Source organism: Spea bombifrons, chromosome 2, assembly GCF_027358695.1.
Source record: "Spea bombifrons isolate aSpeBom1 chromosome 2, aSpeBom1.2.pri, whole genome shotgun sequence".
Classification (NCBI taxonomy): Eukaryota; Metazoa; Chordata; class Amphibia; order Anura; family Pelobatidae; genus Spea; species Spea bombifrons.
This window is the reverse complement of record NC_071088.1, coordinates 10,032,534-10,054,206: the sequence shown is the minus strand read 5'-3', so window position 1 is coordinate 10,054,206 and position 21,673 is coordinate 10,032,534. Positions and strand designations below refer to the sequence as shown.

Sequence of the window (21,673 nt, the reverse complement as noted above, 5' to 3'; positions counted from 1 at the left end):
GTCACGTTCAAAGTCACTCAAATCCCCTTTCTTCCCCATTCTGATGCTCGGTTTCAGCAAGTTGTCTTGACCACGCCTACATGCCCAAATGCATTGAGTTGCTGCAATGTGATTGGCTGATTAGCTATTTATGTTAACAAGCAATTGAACAGGTGTACCTAATAAAGCGGCCAGTTGGTGTAGTTATCTATCACCTTCGACTAAAGACTCAACGCAGGAATACAGAATTCTAAATGAATGCTTGATTTTGAAGAGTTTTAAATTATGAAGGACAGGGATAATTATTCTGATGGTCCTCACAGCTTCTCGATCTGACCTCTTGCTCTGCTGAGGGAAATCATGGAAGATTTTTTTTGTAATCTCTCATTATAGTAAATGACCGAATTTGTGCAAATACAATTATTGTTACCGTAACGCAGGCACCTTTTTAATATTGCCTTTTTTTGGTGAATATTACATACACATATCCCATTTAACAATAAAAAGAGCAAATACCTTCGAAAATCCCGATTATTGTTTATTTTCACAAAAATGACTTTTAAAATGATATTGCTCCTATTCCGCAATGTAGAACAGTAATTATTTTAGTTGAAATAGCACTTCATCTGCTTGTCCACATTTTGAACATAAGAAACGCAGCAAACGAACCTCTGTTCTCGGAACAGCTAGCATATGCAGCAGTACGGATACGGATATTTATCATTTTTGCTGGGTAATTAGGGAGGATCACGTATACAAGCTATTCTGATTTGATTGCAAACATCTAACATTCTGCTTGATGAATGCATATGTATGCATGCAAATGACTGCTTTAAAATGGATTTACACCAGCAGGCAGAACTACAGCGGATTCCTGCCAGCAGGCAAACCTCATAAACGCACTTCATAAAGTAGAGCCGAACACACAGATATACACATCGGACCCATATAAAGTATTCTGACGGCAAAGAATTTGACGGCAGATAAGAGCCATTCGGCCCACCTAGTCTGCCCGTTTTTCTGGCTATAAAGACTTAAAGGAGCTTAATTAGTCGTTGGTCTTGTCTTATATTCAGGATATGCATGTGCGCTATATTTACCAATTCCCTTACTATCTATACCAAGATAGCCATGCAATGTAAAAGTGAGAGAATGAACAGCAGCACCATGCCGATCACATCTCAACTCTTCTGCCTTGTCAATCATTCTATGGAAGAAGAAAAAAAACCCGAAACATTATTGCAAAACCTCCATGACATATTAGCCACGCTGGGATTACCTGTGCTATCTTCGTACACAACAGTCACTGCCTTCCAGTTGTAATGCAGCACTAAATCCAGGACGGCTCGGCTGATCGCCGCATAGTCTGGATGGAGGTTGATAAAATAGGTGTCTTTGTTGTCCACAGATGGATGTTTCCATCGGGTCTGTATGTGAGGAACCTCCAGAGCGTTGCAGATAGATTGTACGGCACTTACTGAAGAACTGTGAGATGGTCCAAATAACGCGGCCACACCAAGGGCAAGCTGGTCGCAAGCTACGGGAAAAAAAAATAGATCATCTGAATCACAAGGTGGCATCATAAGAGATATATCGTGTTTTCTGAAACCGTAATTTGCTATTTATTGTATCAAAGGCTCACAAATTGCAGGGTACATACAGTGTTGATTGATTAGATCTTCACAGAGTAACATTGAGATTTTTATAGATATTCAGTGTTCTAAAGGAAAGCTTAAGGTGCTTTTTTTTATCATTGTGTATCCAGTGCTGTGAAAAAGTATTTGTCAACACATTTGTTTCAGATCAAAGTAATTTTATATTAGACAAAGATAACCAGAGCAAACACCATATGCGGTTTTAAAAAGGATGATTTCAGGTATATTAGCCCTGCTGAATCTAAACATCATTTAAGTAGAACCTGCCTTGCAAAGTGAAGTAGGATAAAAGGTCACATGATGCCGCGATCTGAAGAACATCATACCAACAGTCAAACACGGTAGTGGAAGTGTGATGGTCTGTGGCTGCTTTGCTGCTTAAGGATCTGGGCAAGTTGCCATAAATGATGGAACCATGAATTCTACTCTCTACCAGAAAATCCTGAAGAAGAATTTCCGCCCATCAGCTGGTGACCTAAAGCTGCAGTTGGGTGATGCAGCAGGACAATGACCCGAAGCACACACGCAAGTGCACCTCTGTATGGCTCAAAAGAAACAAAATGGAGGTTTTGGAGGCTAAGTCAAAGTCCTGTCTTGAATCTGTGATGCTGCGGCACGACCTTAAAAAGCCGGTTCATGTGCGGAAACCGTCCAATGTGGCTAAGTTCAAACAATTCTGTCCAGAAGAGTGGCCAAAATTCCATCCACAGCGGTGTAAAGGCCTCCTTGCCGGTTATCACAGCCAGTTATTAAGGTTTATGGGGGCAATTCGTTTTTGACGTGGGTGATGTAGGTTTTGATTAACTCTTCAACTCCAACAAATGAAATGATCATTTTATCTTTGTCTAACTTAAAATGAGCTTTTTCACAGCACTGTGTATGTATGTATGTATTATTAGCAATCTCCTACAGTTAACAATGTGATGGAATGAACCAGTGGGCACACTTCACCTTGACCCACGCTCACAGCAGCACCCATGTATATACTTAGTGCCCTTATATGACCTTAGGATTCCAACTATCGATGGCTTTGACATCCTTTTCCATTGGTTATTACGAGTTATTACTGGAGGGCTGTGTGAGAGGACGAGGAAACAAAATGGCTTTTCTGTCTGACCTTAGAAATGTATCTACAGGTTAGACAGCGATGCCATGTATCCTTAACTGTTAAAAGGGAAGCTTCATCTTAAATTTCAAAAATGTAAAATAAAGAGTTTAAAATGTACCATAGATGTCAATATGTCAAACCGAAGTACAATACATTGCTTATAAGTCAAGACAATAGCTTTCCTCCAATAACCTGATGACATTGTGGAATTTGACACCCAAAGCTGTACACAGACTGTGCTCTGAGATAAAGTAAGATTTGTTCTTAGGATAGAAAAGGTTCTGCCCAGAGAAATGATGAAAGGGGTAAAGATCTAAGGAGATTCAGAGCAACAAATACAAAGAGGCACAATTTTTGGTAAATGTATCACAGCTATGCTGTCGGAGAAAAAAAAATTTTGAAGTCACAAGGAATCATTTTATGCCATGAAGGCCAAAATAATTTAGATGTTACGGTTGAAGGTCCTGCGCAACATTTCCTCTATAAACCACCATTAAAAGCATTAGCTTTCTAACTGATCCCGTAACTGTCAATAACAAAACACTAAGCTATTTTGCCCATCTAATTCCAGGTCTATGAAAGACAAGTTTTATTTTAATCAGTCAATCCATTATTATATTTTTGTCCCGCTACGGATGGTTTTCTTCCATCTACTAACCAAACCTTAAAACGAGAACCCCATATCACAGTTGAGTATATGCAACATAATTTAGTTACATACAGTTATCTTAATGAGAAATAATGGAATAAAAATCTATCCAGAAAGTTAAGTTTAGATTAAAAAAATAGATTTTCTTTCCTTGGTTCTTACAAGCCAAATTGAAGCCGTGAACTCTACCCGTTGGGTAGTTAAAAGCATAAGTAATAAAATCAGAAACAATTACCTCTTCTAGAAGCTTCAAAACTATCAAAAAGGTTAATTCTCTGGATGTCATAGGTCAGCGTGGTGTTAGGCATCAATGTCCGGTTTCTGTTTATATTGGTGACTGCAAACTTGAAAGCTAATTCTTCAACATTAATTGGCTCATTTTCCAGCATTTCAAAAATTCCTCCTGTAGGCGAGAGATAAACAGGAATAGCTGATATCATTATTTTGTGGGGCATCATCTTAACACCATTCAAAAGTAAATCGGCAGGTGGAAAAGGAGAAATATATACAATTTATTTTAAAAAAAAGCTCCATAAATTACAAACTGTGCTCAATGTCAGTGAGAACATTAGTCTTAGAGAACATTACACAAGCTAAACTATGAGTAAACAAATCTGCACACATGCACTCCCATGCACACACACACACACGTGCACACATGCGAAAAAGGGAAGGAGTAGGGTGCGTGTCAAGTCCCTGATTATGTTATGGAGAAATTACAACAGCCAAAATTAAGAAGTGAACTTTCCAAGGAACCTATTGTCAGGGTCAAAAAGATTTCAAGGAATCGAGCCCGAGCAATTAATTGTGGCCCTAGACATTAAGTCTATTTTACCTTTATATTACAATATAAAGCTGTGACATTTGCCCTGATCAGGGCTCTGTGCAGGCCACTTAAGTTCATCCACACCAAACTCATCAAACCATGTCTTTATGGACCTTGCTTTGTACACAGAGGCTTATACGCTGATGCTTAGCCATGGACACTCATTTCACGAAGCTCCTAATGCACAGTGATTGTGCCGACGTTGCTTCCAAAAGCAGTTTGGAAGTAGTGAGTGATGCTCCAGAGGACAGCTGAGTTTTACGCGCTTCGGCACTTGTCTGCCACACTCTGAGTGTGCGAGGTCTACTGCTTTATGGTTCCAATTCACAATAATAGCATTCGGGGCAGGGTATCCACATACTTTTGGTCATATAGTCTATAGAATTTGAGGACAAAAGATTACATACACCTAGGCTAAAGACATTCAAACTTAAGTTTTAATGTTACCATACATTTCTTTTGACAGCCAATAAAGGCATCTCCTCTGTTCAAATCAGAGGTCATTTTACAACATTTGATTACAGACAAAATTATCTCAACTTTAATGTACTATATCAGAATTCCAGTAGGTCTAAAGTTTAAATACACCAAGCTGACTATGCCTTTAAACAGTCTGGAAGATTCCAGAAATTGATGTAATGACTTTTTAGGATCTACTGGTTGGCCAATTGTCACAATTAAGAGTTAATTGGAACGTATGGCTTTATTTGGAGAGCCAGGGCCTTTATGCCCTTGGTACCATAGGAAACCCCAAGCAACTCAGCCAAGACCTCAGAAGAAAGATCATGGACCTCCACAACTCCAGTTCCTCCTTAGGAGAAATGTAAAAGCAACTGCAGGTGCCATTGTATAATACAAGTATAAAATGCATGGAACCATACAGACACATCATCATTTAGAAAGAGGGGATAATTAAATGCCAAAAAGCAACAACAAAGGATCTGGTGAAGGGTTTTTGAAGTATCTACCAAAAGGAACGCCCAAAAGAAGCCCCTACTCCAAGACCAGCATAAAGAAGCCAGAATGGAGTTTGCAGGTTGTCACCAAGATGAAAACCTTCAGTAATAGATGGCATCATGACAAAAGAGAATTTTCTAGAAATACTGACACAACACCTGACAAAACAGTTAGTACTTTAACACTAAAGTTGCAGCAAAATACATTTGCATACAGCAAAGTAATACATTTATGGAGGGCATCAGGACTTTGCCTTAAACAAAGCATTTATGAACATAATTACAAGGCTCTTACCCAAGTATTACTAGCTTGGAACATTAAGACAGAAGTGTTTATGTCAACACGCGTGCCTAATGATTGTAGAATAAATAGATAAAAACAACCAGCTCAAGACCCCTGTGGTAGATGATTGGTTCCTAAATTTGCAGCAAAATAGGTTTTATGGCACCTTGAACAGTACATAAATCCAACATAATTGTTCCAAAAAAAGAGGTCTCTTTAAATCCAGAAGATTTGGTACCAATGAAACATAAGATTTATCGCTGGAACATGGAATTTAATTGGGATGAAAGCACAGGAATGAAGCAAAGTAAACAAGACAAAGCAAAAATCCTCAAGAGTAAAGCGGCTATGCTTTTAATGATACAAAAAAAGAAGTTAAATTTCGAGATTAGAACAAGACCTTAGGGAGAAAAATAACAAAGTAGCCGTCTTACTGCAGAAAGAGCCCTAAACTGCATCGTTGTGACAGTGTATACAAAAGGAGTATTTTGGGGCCACAAATGTCAGATTTTGCTGCCGGGAAACCATAACGGGCTGAACGGTCAGAATTGGCCAGCAAATCCTACTGTTTCAGAGTTTCTAGATCTCCTTACAAATTTACAGGCTGGATCTGTCTGAAAGCCGCGTCACCAACTGAACTACCTGCATCGACATGAAGAGACTCTAAAAGAATATCAAATGTTTTTTGATACCTAAGAACACATTCATGTAAACTTTACTTATATGAAAAGTAAGGTTAGTACGGATGTGATCTTAAGTTTTTAAGTGAAAAGCAGCTTTACGGACAATAAAGGTGATCGAAAAATACAGACCCCAGCAGGGGGCACAACGCTTTGTTGGCTTCCCACTGTTGGAAGCGAGGATTCCACAGAGCATTCAAAAAGTGTAATTACAGTTCCTAGGGTTCCATTTAAAAATGTATACCTATAAATTCTACATGCTATAGGGCTGAACTCCTGCCTGGCAGTATATAAGATCCTGATCCATACACTAATAACGTATGAATTGTTTAGATCTCAACGGCAGGTCCTTCAACATCTAGAATCCGTTGGTACCCAATTACCAACAGCCTATCTGGCAACCCTTACAGATAATAGAGTCTCATCCCTCTCGCCTGGCACGCTGTATTGTTTATCATCGGTTTCTAGATTGAGAGTATTGTAATAATGAATGCAGAGCAACACACAGAGCCCCGATCCGCAGCGGCGGCGTGAACAGAGGTCTATATTCTTCGAGTGGGGTTTATAAGTTGCTACAGAAGATGGTTGACTCGTACCGTGAGCTTTTAAATGAGCCATCTCTTGAGAGCTGACCCAGTGACCTAAATTTGAGCTGCTTTGTTGCTGCGCATGTAGTAATGAAGAAGAAAAAAAAACCTGCGAGGGACTTTATTATAAACATTCACAATGCTTTAGACAGATATTCATTTACAACAGTCTGCTGTGCATCACAGGTTCATCCAATTATTTCCTGGTGTATATACCTGAATCCAGCGAGGGTAAAGGGCAAGATAATAGATCTTTCCCGCGGATACAACGGAAAACGTCCAGAAAATATTCCACTGGAGCCTTCAGGTTAATGCATATATTACTCCGTGGAAAAGAAAAATATAAGCAAAAATATAAAATATCCCTTTAATTGCTAGAAATCTATTACAAAGAGAACCTTACTTTAATAAACAAGTGCATTTGTGTTTATAGCTAATCCGTTGGTCACTAACTTTGTACTCCTGCTTTCCTATTTGGCATTCTAAGGGTTAATCTGTATAATGATACCTTACGTCTGCTGCAATTTTACATGTACGGGACAGATCGTTTGACATTAGCAATGTCATCTCCTAATCTGATGAAACATATTATTAGAAGTTATGATGTCGTCTTGACAAGTATGAGTGTATGATGTCATCTTTAGATACTTCCCTAGCGAGGGAAACTTCACGCAGGCTATAAATTCTCAGGCAAGTGTTCTGGACAAGGACTTGAAGAGGATAAAAGAGGGATTCATTTTAGGTTTACAGATAACATAAATCTAGGCTAGAGTCTAGTGCTAAGGATAACGGTCTTCATTAAAATAGCTGGCATGTTTTTAAGGCCATCTAAGATAAACTGGGTTTAAATTAAACCCCCATTGTTCACACCAGGTCGACATACTGTCATATTATATCACATTACGTGTGATATGCACCGGCGTAACTACAGGGGTCGCAGCTGCGATGGGACCCTTGTTTCTGTCTCCTCATAGAGATATAAAATAGTTTAGAAAGGGCCCTTCTGACCTGGATCGCACCAACTATATAACTATAAAAAGACCCGGGAAATGGAAATGTTCCTGCCTGATCTGGAAAACACTGGCTTTTACTGTCAAGAAGCCCAGTCCGCAATCAAAATTCGGGGCTATCAGAGATGTCACTGATACCAAATGGTTTTGCTTGGCAGTAAGAGTTCATACTCTATTCACTGGCATATTCTGGCCCAGGGGTGCATATCCACATATTGGGTGATCCGGCTTCTCAGCCCACCATTCATCCATGGGCCAGCTAGGAAAATCAGAGATCCCCTTGCAACTGGACCATTTATACTATGGTGGACTGTGCCATATGCACTATGGAGGACTGTGCCATTTACACTATGGAGGACTGCACCATTTACACTATGGAGGACTGCGCCATTTACACTATGGAGGACTGCGCCATATGCTCTATGGAGGACTGCGCCATATGTACTATGGAGGACTGTGCCATATGCAATATAGACTCGAGTACTGTTCCTAGCACAGACTTCCATAGCACACTTACTAGACGGAGTGTGCCTGGCATTCAGCAGGATGGGATACAGTATCATAGAGGACAGCGGCCATGAAGGAAAGTGTTAGGGCAGCGCTCAGCCACTGACTACATTCATAAAATCTTGGCTGCGACAATTACACAAGTAACCCTGTGTCAGGCTCCGGGGCTAGATCCTAAACACTGCAGGGATCCCTACAGCGGGCTGCATCTTCCAGACCGGCTTCCCTGCACGGTGGGGACATGTGTTTGTTGAGTAGGCCGCATCCCCAGCCTCGAGTAACCTGCACTCTTCAGAGAATAGATATTCGGGTGAATTATAATCAGCGTCGGCCATAAGGTAAAAGTGTTATCTTCACATGTTACACCAAGGTAGTGCTACCCACTACATCCAAGGGCCCCATGTGAGTGCCCAACCGTTCTCCTGGGCAATCTGGTTTTCTGCTTATGGGAAAAGGCTCCGCGAGTGCGAGTGGGCATGATTGTCTAAATGGTGGCGTTGCTGTTTTTGAACAACCTTACAGTAAGCCCAACCAATAAACTGCATTTATTAAGTTGTAGAATAGCATACTTTTTGAAGAGTGTGCAGAGCCATTGCGTGCGTTTATTTACTGCGTACCAATAATTGTGTATTTTGGTTTCAGCACTTCTTTAGAGCAGCTCTCGCTTATTCTCGGTTCTCTGTGTATAACAAACACAATTCTCCCTGCATTATTTTGTTTATAAATGGGCTACTCTCTAAAGCATTGATTTTTCTTTCACAAGGGAGTCTGTTGCTACCACTCTATGCATTCTGATAAGGCAGCCGTTCCAAATACCATACATTTATATTGTCAATGAAAACAAACGTTTACATTTAGAAAAGATTCTCCGAGTTACCTCGATGGTAGCCAGAACAATACGAAGACCCAATGCAAATCCAGCAAAGTTAACAAAAGAATACAAAATACATAGATCTTGGACTGCAATCAAGGATTTAATTGTTGGGTTGGGCAGAAAGAAGCAGTGGGGTGTTTGGAGCTATATATGTGAAAGTAAAAGAAATGAAACATCAGATGAAGATCTTTGCCCACCCAGAGAACTCCAGGACAAGAACTGCTCCTATGGTTTAATACCCAAACCCTCTGGGGTCACGGGGTCTTGACGTGCCCCAATTTCCCCTTTAAATGGGGGTGTTTCCTGCAATGTCAGCGGGAACGCCCTCAACGTCAGCGAGAACACCCCCAACGTTAGTGGGAACGCCTTCTGACATCAGAGGGTAGTCCTGGCCGCGTCCCGCAAGGGTAGGCTCTGGGTAGCCGGAGCCCAGAATTTCCCAGGTATGCCTATAGAGCTTTCCTAAAATATGACTCTGTGAGGGTGGCCCTGAATGTAATATTCTGGCAGGAATCATCTCTCAAAAACTACACCTTTATTTCATTCAATAGTAGAGAAAATCCTATTTTAACCCAGAAGTAACAATGCTTTTCATCACCCCAATGCAAAAAGCGAAATACATCCTAATGATCAGGAAGACTGAAAGACGTATTTTGGAGGCTTGGTGGTGACCTCTGGTTCCTTTCTGGATCTGAGTCTGGATCTTTTCTCCAGGCCAGAGAAAGGCCATCTAATCACGCCAAGGCCAAGAACTTCAAGATTCCGTGAATATAATTTTCTAGTCCAAGTGGGACGTCACAAGAAAGCTTCTTTTTCACAATGACCTTCTTTACAGCTGTTGCTTTTTCTGAATTACTGCCTAAACGCTGTCTACAAAATTCCTGGTTTCTCTCCATTCACTAAACTGCGAGTGATTGTGAGCTGGCAAAAAGTCCATATTTACAGCAATTGGACAAAAGACGCAAATTCACTAAAGTAAACTGTCGCCTCTCTTTCCTGACCGGCAATTTTATTTTTAATATTTATTTGGTGAGAGATGTATTTTTTTGTGAGTTTTTGGTTCTCGATGAACAGAAACGATTCGTCTTAAAAGTTCCCACCCCATTATATAAATAATAAATGTATACGGTAGATGTGGTTGTACACAGGCAGTACACAATATAATGCAGTTAAGGCATACACAAGAAGAACTTAAATTCTACATTGGTGTTAAACAAATAAATCTGAATGAGGGTAATGGGAGTTGTAGTCTACAATGTTGGTAGAGGATTTTTTTCCATCTAAAAATGGTTAGAGTAGAATGGGGTCACTTGTGATATCACGGAGCACTGGATGTACTCTTACTGGTGAGATGACAGCAGATAAGAACCATTCGGCCCATCTAGTCTGCCCATTTTTCCTGATGCAAAGGTTTAAACCCCTATCACTCTTTGGTCAGGTCCTATAGCGAGGAAAGCTTTATGTCTATCCCATGCCCGTCTAAATTTCCTCACTGTATTAGCGTCTACCACTGCTGCTGGGAGACTGTTCCATTTATCTACTACTATCTCAGTAAAATAGAACTTCCTTACGTTACATCTAAGCCTCTGGCCTTTAAGTTTTTGATCATGACCTCTTGTTTTAGCATTGTTCTTCCCTCCTGTACTTTGTTAAATCCCTTTAAGTATTTAAACGTTTCCATCGCATCCCCTGTCTCTCTTCTTAGAGGGGGGGGGGATGCAGAAATCACGCATAGGACAGAAACCATGTGAGCTAGAAGGTAAATGCCATTAGAATGTAGACCCTAGGAGAGGAGAGTGTGGTCGGGGGTATCAAACGCGGCAGATAGATTGAGAAGGATGCAAAGACAGAAATATAATTTGAACCCTACGGCATAGAGATCATTGAATAATGTAATACAGGCACTTTCGGTTAAAAAGATGGGGGCAAAAAAAACAGATTGCATTGGGTCCTGGAGATTATGCAAATAGCTCGCAATAAAGCGATAATGTCCTTTTAAGAAGATTAAGTACTTTGGCACATACCATGAGGCACGGGACTGTCTTCTGCAACACATACTCCACCTCGTATTCATTATTAACCGTATTAAACGCGGAAGCAGTAAACGCACAGCAATCAATACACTCTTCAGAATTCGATAAGTTATTCGATATCCATACCTAAGTAGCTTTTCCAGCAGCCATGAACAGACAGGACCAAACTACCAAGATCTACATTCTTGTTTCAAGAAAAGTTATTTAAATTTTGATTTGGAAAACCTTTAACTCCTAAAGTTTTTGTAATCATTTGGCGAATCAGTCAGATGAACGTAATCCTCGCAAAATGCGGCGCAAATACAGTCACAGTTTTGCCGAGGATGTTAAAAGCGTCTAGGTTCAGACGTGTCAATTTCCAACCTGAGAACGCAGCGTTCATGTCGGTCTCATCCGTTCTAAGGCACTTTGCATAATTGCTCATCAAAGTCTACAACCAGGCAGCAAAAGATGACCTTTCCATTCCATGGATGGATCTCGTACCCACCCAGACTAAACAATCCGACGCGCCAAATGTTCTATCTCAATAACCATTTCCATCCATGGCCTAAGGTACACTTACCGACGGATTCCAACGATTCCAAGACACACATGTGGGTTTATTACAAGAGAGACTTGTTTGGCCCATCTAGTCTGCCTATTTTTCCTGGTGTTAAAGAGTCGAACCTTAATCAGTCTTGTCTTAGGTTCATGAGCCATGTGACTATCTTATACATGTTTAAATTCCCTCACTCTATTAGCCTCTACCCCTTCTGTTGGGTGGTTGTTCCCTTTATGTACCACCATCTCAGTAAGATAAAGCTTCCTGAGTGTTCACGTAACATCTGTTGATAACTTTAAATAGCCACCACCATCTTTAACTGTGGGCATGAGGTACTTCTCCATATGGCGACCTCTCTGTCTGAGCCAAACCCAACCCTGGTGTTTATTGCCAAGAAAGCTATTGTTCCGCCCACATGAAGGGCCAACCCCAGTGAGCTTCTGCCGTGGAAGAGTATGGTTGGTCCTGTATAATTTGTAGTACACCGAGGGACCACTGGCTCTCCTGTTCCTCGTGTTTCTCCTCTCTTGGATGAAAGGGCTTCCTGGAATGTAACTGGACTAAAAAACACAACTTCACTTTCTCTGTAACTTTCTCTAAAACTGTCACCATCCAACTAAAAATAAGATTGGTGAGAAGTGCTTATTGGAGATAATTGCAGATCATCGGGAGTCTATAACGTTGGGGAGATAAGTGCTCATTTGCATGGAAAATGACATCAATCATTATTCGTCTCCATCACGGGGAACTTGTTCGACAATATAACTGCTGAAGAGACAAGAAATATCTTAACTAGATTACAAAAACAAGACTAATAGAGGGTGTCTATAGCCCCCCCAAATATATCTTGTATTTACCCATTAAATGGTTATTCATGATGGGGCTGTACTGTATATGTAGGGTGAAACATTCAATATTCAGAGCTTTCGATCCTCATTGTCTCAATGCAAAGCTCAATAAGAAAATATATAATCGAGCAAAGTTTTCTCAGGGACTGCATATTTCAAGCCTATAGTCATGTGACGTAAGCATCAAGCCTATAGTCATGTGACGTAAGCATCACACCAACTTTATTTCTGCGGGTGTACAAAAAATACACAGCAACGCCGTTGGCACTTCAAGTTTATTTTGCCCCCTTTTTACTTTTTTGTTTTGTTCTGCAGCTGTTTGTAGCTTTATATATTTAATAAAATAAAAATATATAAGAGAGTAAATAATGGGAATTGCGTAATTTCTCTTGAGAGAATGAGATGTGCTTCACCGAGTGCACGCGTCTCACATATTATTCATTTAAATGTACATCGCAAAGGTCAGAGCAAATTAAATTAATAACCGGAGTAGTGGCTCGTAGCAAACAGAAAATAATGTATTCCTCCACTTCCGACTGATCAGTTTTACGCAGAAAGGCATATCGTGTTTGTAAAAAGTTACATTTCTAATCATTCGATTTAATTGACGCAGAGTAAACATTCTAATCCAGCTTAATTCCACCAGTACCATTTATAAACCATAGGATCTAGAAAATATGACTTTTAAACTGGTTACATGTCTAAGGAAAGGTTAACTAGCCTCTAGATATGAATTTAAGTAATACATCCCGATGGTTGGGTTACTATATGGGAATAACTTTTAAAACATGTGGCTTAGAAGGCGCATTAGGCCTTCAGCAGTGTTTACTTGACTGGAACCATTATGTGATCCCATATAGTACTGTTTTTTGTCTTGCATTAGTGAATACATACTTGGTTCAGGTATTTTTTGTGACTAATATATCACTGACTTGGACCATTTGGCTGGCACACATTCACACTGCACAGATAGTGGTCCCATTGATGTCAATGGGAGAGTTTTCCTGCCACTGATTGGCAGGCCAATAGTTGGTATCCTGCAGCTCTGAAGCTGCAGCTTCTTTAGGTAGATGTTTTGTGCCCTACAGGTAAAGAATGCATATTAAAGTAGTCACAAAGTACTTGAATGTGCGTTCTTCATTGATCGGACCGTATGGGCATTAGATGGTCCCTTTAAAGTACCATAAAACCTAAAATAAGAGGCTGATTTTGAAGACTGGTTTTCCAGCCACAAGCAGTTTATATCTTAGAAGTTAAAAGCCTAATTTCTTTTTCGAGGTCATGTGAGATGTTCTCAACTGATCTTGACTGCAACACTAAAAAATGTCACGTCGCAGGCAGTTTCGTTGACTGTTAAAGAACTCGGGGGGAATGGATTGTATTGGTTAGTGTCACACAGAGCAGGCAGATCGGGTGCTGTGAAGGCTGATTTCCTTGCTCCATTCAGAGCAGAAAGCCGAAGAGTAAAGATATCGCGCTGTCTGATTTTAACAGCCGTCATCTTTGGGAATCATGGCTAGCAGCTGCTGAACTCAAGTAGAGTTTCCAATTAGCCCCCCCCCAAGTACCCCCAACGGGGCCGGCTTTCTGCCTCTCGCTTGTGCAAAGACAGCTCTTTATTAACGTGAGCCTGAAAGTCAATGATCGGTCCGTCCGTGTTGGAACACCTACTTTGTCTTTGATGTAACACATTGTTTTCAATTGACTACACCCTAAAACCAGCTTTGTTACATAGTTACATAGTACATAAGGTTGAAAAAAGACCTAAATCCATCAAGTCCAACCCTTCTACCTAAACTTCCTACTCTTGATCCAAAAGAAGGTAAAAAAAAAACCCTAATTAAGCGAATTCTGCCATCAGGGGCTGAAATTCTTTCTTGACTCCAAAAGGCAATCGGATGTCTCCTTGGATCACGAAGCTCTTATACTCGTTCCGATACCGGTGTCCCTGCTCTCCAACATTCTAAATTATTTTAACCAGTAGAAATTTTAGCATTTTTACACCAACACATGCTCGCGACATCAGATAAACCTGCATTTCCCTCTCTGACCTATAACACTATCTATCTCTCTTGATAGATGGACTACGGTAAAAACGAAGACAAATAATGCTCTCAGCAGTCCCTGTAACCTCATGCGCGCCGGAGGGCCATAGAAAATGTTCCGGCGAAAGACAATCACTCCGGGTGATTTTGATTACCAATCGATGTAAGGGGAACAAAACGGCTTGTAGCGCTCTGTATTACGGACATCTTTCTCTTTCTAGAAATAATTGCATTTTTTTTACCGAAAGAGGGTTGTAAAGATCAAGCGTGGATACAGCAACATCAGTTAAAAGAATGGCAACAACAAGATCGCTTTATAATAAATAATTGGACTTCTCATGGAGGTAACCCCACTCTGACCTTCCTTTATGGAACGTGGGACGGAGACAGAGTGTTCTCAGCTGAGGTCTCTATCACAATAAAACTGACTTACGGAGCGAAAGAGGACCGATCAAGAACTGGTCATATAATTTCTAACCCGCTGTTTAGATACATTCACTATATAATGACATTTGATTACACACAATATTCCTAAATTATAAATTATGAAATATATATTTTTTATAATTTTAGTTTCTATTATTTCACTGTAAATGGACGGTTTAAAAGACTCTCTATTTTGTACCTCTTACCCGTTCAAGCGTCTATCATAACAAATATGTATATATTATTTATATATTATTTATTGTTATATATATATATATATATATATATATATATATATATATATATATATATATGCAATCATAATGCATCCAATTATTCTAGATTGCAAGCACCCTCAATTATTCAGAAAAAGTGGTAAAACAAGCCTACGAGACAACTTCTAGCCCCTGTTTATTTACAACAAAAAGTCAAACTTTTGGCTAACCTTTCAATGATTTATTCTACTTGCAAGAATAGAGGTCATAACTGAACTGCAAAGTTAGATGAAGACAGCTCAGGCCAAGCGATTAGTTAGCAGGCAATATTACTTTTATATGTACATGAATGTAAAATTTGGCGGCACTTAATTTGATTTATATAGCGCCATCATATACTGCAGCACTGTACAATGGACAGGCAAGTACAAATAGTGCATCGCATAACGTATTTGGACTTACAGAATGCTGCCGGATCAGGGTTAGACTGAGGTTAAAAAAGCGTCCCTGTCACTTTAAGGCCAACAGCCCCTATATGATGTAAGCCCAGACGCAGGCTGGATGGGTACGGCCATGTGTATCGACTTCATCGGACCTGCCGGTGTTGCGAGCTCCAACAAAGGCAAGTGGCCCAACATCATCTGGCAATTGCCCCGTCTACAAGACGGCCATCCTGCGCCCGAGCTGGATTCTTCAACGAAAGAGAAATCCTCTTTTCTTTAAAACAGATCTTACGTGTGCATCCAAACACAACTTTGTATTTAATAATGCAACAAAAAACTATTAAACCCTTTGTATTACTTAAAGAACACTGATTTTTTCAACATTAAAAACATAAAGTACAAATATTATTACACATAAAAGTATAAACACGGTAATCTAAAGTAAAATAAACTGCCAGAGTTATTATAATGTATAATATAATCCATTACATTTGATATATTTGTAATGGTTATGAAAAGAACATTTTCCAATCGCTATGATTATTAAGATTTCTGATCTTACTGCTCATTGCACTGGAATAACCACAGCTTTATTTAAGGCTGAAAAAACGTACTTTGCATAAAAAGCTGCTTTTTAAAGCTTAACATGTAAAAATATGTATAAAATATAATATCTGGGATAGGCAAGGGTATTGTTCATGGTGGACATTTTTAAAGTTAATAAAAGGCATTTAATTTTAAATATTTATGTAAAAATATCCACACACACACACACATACATTCACCCTTACACCCAAGTAACCTAGCACACAGAAAAATAGTGTATTACTCAAAACGTAATAAACTCTGTAATAAATACATGCTGCTTTTAGTGGGTTCATCCAGAATTTTCGGAAAAATTGCAATCCTTTATGTGATAATCAAAACGTTACCAGACAAGGCAGTTTTCAAAAGTTGGGTCTGGTCAACTATTTGCTTTTTAAAGGTCACCCGGAACACAGGTGAACTATACCCGTAATGCAAGGAAGCTGGACAAGAGGGTGGTAGGTGAGTAGAACAGCCTCCCAGCAGCAGTGGTAGAGGCTAATACAGCGAGGGAAGTTAAACATACACGGGACAGGGATATGGCTCCTGAATCCAACGACGGATTAAGGTCTAAATCTTTACAGCAGGAAAAAACTAGACGGGCCGAATCGGTCTTATCTGACATCAGAAGAAGAAACCTTTAATAAAGTGCATTAGATTGCAGTTTATCTTTCACACAACACTCAGGCAGTGGATGGGGAGGGGGAGAGCAGTGCCCTGCAGCTCTGGGGCTGCAGCTTCCTCATAACGAAAATGCTTTTTTTTTTTTTTAAAGCACTTAAAATGTACTTAATGTGTTTTAATAAATTGAAGTACCTGGACAATAATAATAATGAAATAGGGTTAATTTCGTAAAATAATAATGTAGCATCATTTACGTCTTCCTAGCAAAGCATCAATATAATTAATCACAAAAATAAAACTATTACCTTAGAAAAATCAATGTTCTGGATCACTCAGAGACACAAACATGATACATAAAGCATTAGCTGAAATGAGATATTTTTGACTGCCATTCAGTGCTAAAAACTATTTGACTTAAAGCTTTTGGATCTCTTCTGGAAAGATTCAGTGGTTTATATCTCAGAAATGCTCTCCTCTTAGGATTAAAAGATAAATCAACTTGAATTGCGTTAGTTTTGTCAGGCATGTGGTTTATCTGAAAATCAAATTCTACTAATCTTATATTCCATCTGGCTTAATGTCCAGAAGATCCATTTTTCAGCTCCAGTAAAAATTCAGGCACTTTTCAACTGGAAATATCCATGGCCACGTACAGTAAATATGGGGTTTCCTCGATTAAAACAATAAATAACTATCATTAAACAAATATTGCGAGATTATTCTATAAACTATGCATCATTAATAATGTAATGTCGTTATAGGAAGAGTTTGGAAATTGTATTCCGAGCCAGCCAACCGTCCGACTATAATATTTAGTCAACTGAGTGAATTAATTGATTTCATAAATTACTACAAAAAAATTAAATCGCTTAATGTGGAAATTAATAAAATGGAATGAAACATTAATCTGTTACAGAATACAGAATCTCCTACAGGAGAGTTTCTCAGCCACCAGACCAGCCATGTAGGGCCACCAGCCCCAGCAGCATCATTTCTATATTGAATAGTGCAGGGGTGTCCAACCTGCGGCCCTCCAGCTGCTGCAGGACTACATCTCCCATACTCCTCAGCCAGCCCCCTTAGCTGAAAGAGCATTATGGGAGATGTAGTCCTGCAGTAGCTAGAGGGCCGCAGGTTGGACACCCCTGGAATAGTGGAATCCTGGGCTGAAACATGAATACCCCATTATGGGCTCCACCAATATTTATGAATTGCCTTTGCATATAGGGTTGGGGGTGACCTAGGTGGATAAGAACATGTCTGCGGCTTTATAAAGAAATCTATGATGAGCACTAGAGTAGAACATGACAAGGTCAACTCAGCCCTTCATCCTTCCGAGGTTGATGAATGACTACCATTCATTGGGTCATTCCAAGAGCATGGCCTAAAATGCTGGGAGAAAGGCGCTATATAAATACTAGGTGTTATGTTATGTTAAATAAAAACACCGTTGTGAAGGATCAGGTCCCCCTTAAAGACTAGGTATTTGGGTAGAAACTTTTTAGGAGTGGGTGGCATTTAGTAGGGGTAATTTTTTAGCTCACAGGGCAAGTCCATCCATGGCCTGGTAATAGCATAGTTCAGAGTAGATTTGGTAGTAACTGGGTTGAACCCCATAGAACCCAGAGAACCAAAAGGATCAAGTCATGGTGGAAATTCTGAATACATTTACTGTAGAAGCCATGGTGGATAAATGACATCACAAGGCCCAAAATGCAAAGCTTCTGGCAGTGGCCTAAAATCTTCAATTTAGAGAGGTAAGTCGCCCCAACACAAACGGGTGTTTCAAATAATTTGTATGGAGGGAATGAAGGGCTTCACTAGACTTTGTTCACACGAGCTATTTAGTTTTATATACCATAGTTTTTCCGACTATAAAGTAGACCCAGTGGTTGGATAAAAACAGATATTGAATAAGTCCATATAACATGCAGTTCTCTGAACGTATATTTGCAGCAGATCGCTCACACAGACTGTTATGGCGGGGTAAATGTTTTCAAATGTTTTATCAACAGGTTGAAGTTCCAGCTGGTGAAGCGATCATAGTGGAACTGTCATCAAACTCATACTTCACAATTTTCAGGATGTTACCATGAACTGACACACTGAGTGATGCTCGGATTGGGCACAGAATTTTGCCTTATAGTCTTAAATCCAAGTAATGTTGGCCAATTGACATGTTGAGTCATGATTTAGACAGCCCCATTTTGCCACCATCTTATTGAAATATGCTCTGCTAAGGCAAAAAAAAAAAAAAAGAGAGGGTGGGCAACATTCAGCCTGTGGGGCAACCCCAGCAAGGTTGTCCAGTATTCAAGTAGCCTAAACCACATTTGGAAGCATCATAAACAATGTATACTATACATACAGTGGATATAAAAAGTCTATACACCCCTGTTAAAATGCCAGGTTCTTGTGATGTGAAAGAATGAGACAGGTAAATCATGTCAGGACCTTTTCCACCTTTAACGTGACCTATAACTTGAACAATTCAACTGCAATGGTGCCCTGCCAGCCAAATCACCCGACCGTAGTCCCAATGAACTCCAATAGGGGCCAAGCTCTCTTGACGACCTTACTATGATGGCTTATTCAGTTAAGGTCCTGCCTAAGGTATAATTGAACGGGCGAGGAGACTTTGGAGAACTTTTAGGAACTCCCATTGATTTAACTATACATTAGACAGGGCCAGTCAAGCTTTTCATCCAGAAGCTCACTGGGGGTTGGATTTTCATAGTTTATAGTGATGTCCGGTAATTGAAACCGCAACTCTCTCTTTTAGTGAATAGACCCCAAATTGAGGCATTAATTGGCTATGAGCTCCTACTATGTTAGAAATGAAGGTCCTTGAGATTTTTAATTAAGGTGTATGAATAGATAGAGAGACCATTAAAAGTTTTTAGAGAACTTGAGTAAGGTGACATATCGTATCTCCTTTCTAAAAGTTTTCATATCCCCCCCCCGAGTTAAACATGAAGAACAAAATACACTTCCAATATTTTCTATGTAGATTCTGATGAAAAGACTCCCATCTGCTCTAGAAACCTAGACTAAAAATAAAAAAAATCAGGGAAAAGTAAAACGTTTGTAAACGTTGAACAGCTTAGTGAATACAGTCATTACCGGGTTGCTAATAGACACAGCACAATTTGTAGGCATCCTGGGGCAGATTAATTGCAGCTCCTCTGTTATCTGATCAATGAACGAGTGTGTTGAAAAAAGCTACTTTTATGTTATTTCAAAGTTTGTTTTTTCTTTTAAGTTTTGCAAAATGCAATCTGCTAGACGCATTAATGCACTTCGTTAATTGGAGTCATTGTAATTGTTGGTGACAAAGTTTTTTTTTTTCCAATTAAAATATCAAGTATTAAAATAAAATGTCATCACGCAGGTAAATGTTTTTTGACAATTATTGTTTAATGTTCTTAACAAAATACAATTTTCTCTACAAAGAATGTATTTATGTATGTATGTATGTATATGTATATATATATATATATATATATATATAGATATATATATAGATATATATATATATATATATATATATATATATATCTATATATATATATATATATATAGGTAATAAAGGCGATATTCTGATGAGTTTGTCTTCAGTGTGTTATGATACCATGAAATTAATTTGGGATGTTACAGCAAAAAGTTTTTGCAGTGGAAAGGGGATAAAGATGATATCATCGAAATGAATCAACAGCTTAGTTGCACAAAAGGCATCAATAATTTCAATTTAAAAAGGAGCCTGGAGCTGCAGCGTATACTCGGTAGCAGGTGTAGTAGTCTCTCTACCGTATTACTGTGGACATATCGGTGGTTATCAACTAAAAGGAGAGTTTGTGAGAGAGTTGTGGGAGAGCTACATAAAATACATTATTAAGAGCCGACCTCAGTAAGCTTCTACCGCAAGAGTGAGTAAGAATGAAAAAGCAACTGATGAAAAGGATGTTGGGAGATGGGAGTTATTCTGTACTACGTCAATGTCAGGCTCAGAATATGATTTAGATGTCATGCTGTATCACCATCAGTGCCTGGCTCAGTATATGGTGTATATGGTGATGGCACAAAAAATGGCACCGACAGGCTGTTGAGGCATACAGATGGCACTGGCAAGCTGTTTGAGGGCAAAGCTAGCACTGTGGGAAGTGGGTGTCATGTCACTTGGTGAAGTCGGGGCGGAGGTGGAGTGGTTGCTATAGAAAATGGGTGTGGTTGTAAGTATTATGCTTAACAGGAGGCGATAGTAATGTAGCAACACCTACATGTTGGCGCCAAAAAGATTTCTTGCACCCTGGCATCAGTTACCCTCGGCGGCGGCCCTCCTTAGGCTTACACCCATTCAACGGTAAACGTACATCTTTACAGCACTGAGTATTAGCACCGCTATCGTCGTAAAATGACGTGTGTGATGTTCTACAAATGAATACATGCTGGTTGTATAATTTATACAATACTGAAACCACAGTATTTCTATATTTCTGTCTTGTTGCCGGCAAAATGAAATTTTAATAAATCAGAAGCACGATTCATATCCATGTTTACTACCTTGGAACAAGGTTAGTTTTCTTTTATCCCCCTTGAGACTGTTATTACAGGGGAAAAGTAATAACACTTATTATTAAACTAGAATGTCTTTAATAAAGCCACCTTTTTCATGCTACCCTGACAGGCAATTTCATATGTTTTTATGCTCACAAAGATTTGCTCAAAGGGCATGTTCGATTCAATATATGAGGAAATTCTTTTCTACACTAAAACAAGATGGTCCCTTAAAATCCTGGGGA

General features: G+C 39.4%; 1 protein-coding gene across 4 annotated transcripts in view; it reads right to left on the bottom strand.

Annotated features, from left to right (window-relative positions):
• The window catches only part of GRIK1 (glutamate ionotropic receptor kainate type subunit 1), a 132,101-nt gene that overhangs the window by 70,700 nt on the left and 39,728 nt on the right, over positions 1-21,673 (bottom strand). For all 4 annotated transcript variants that reach the window (XM_053456788.1, XM_053456790.1, XM_053456787.1 and 1 more), the window contains exons 2-3: positions 3,627-3,794; positions 1,259-1,516 (exon numbers count right to left, since the gene is read on the bottom strand). In XM_053456788.1, coding sequence (XP_053312763.1) covers positions 1,259-1,516; positions 3,627-3,794 — 426 coding nt within the window. The remainder of the gene's footprint in view (positions 1-1,258; positions 1,517-3,626; positions 3,795-21,673) is intronic.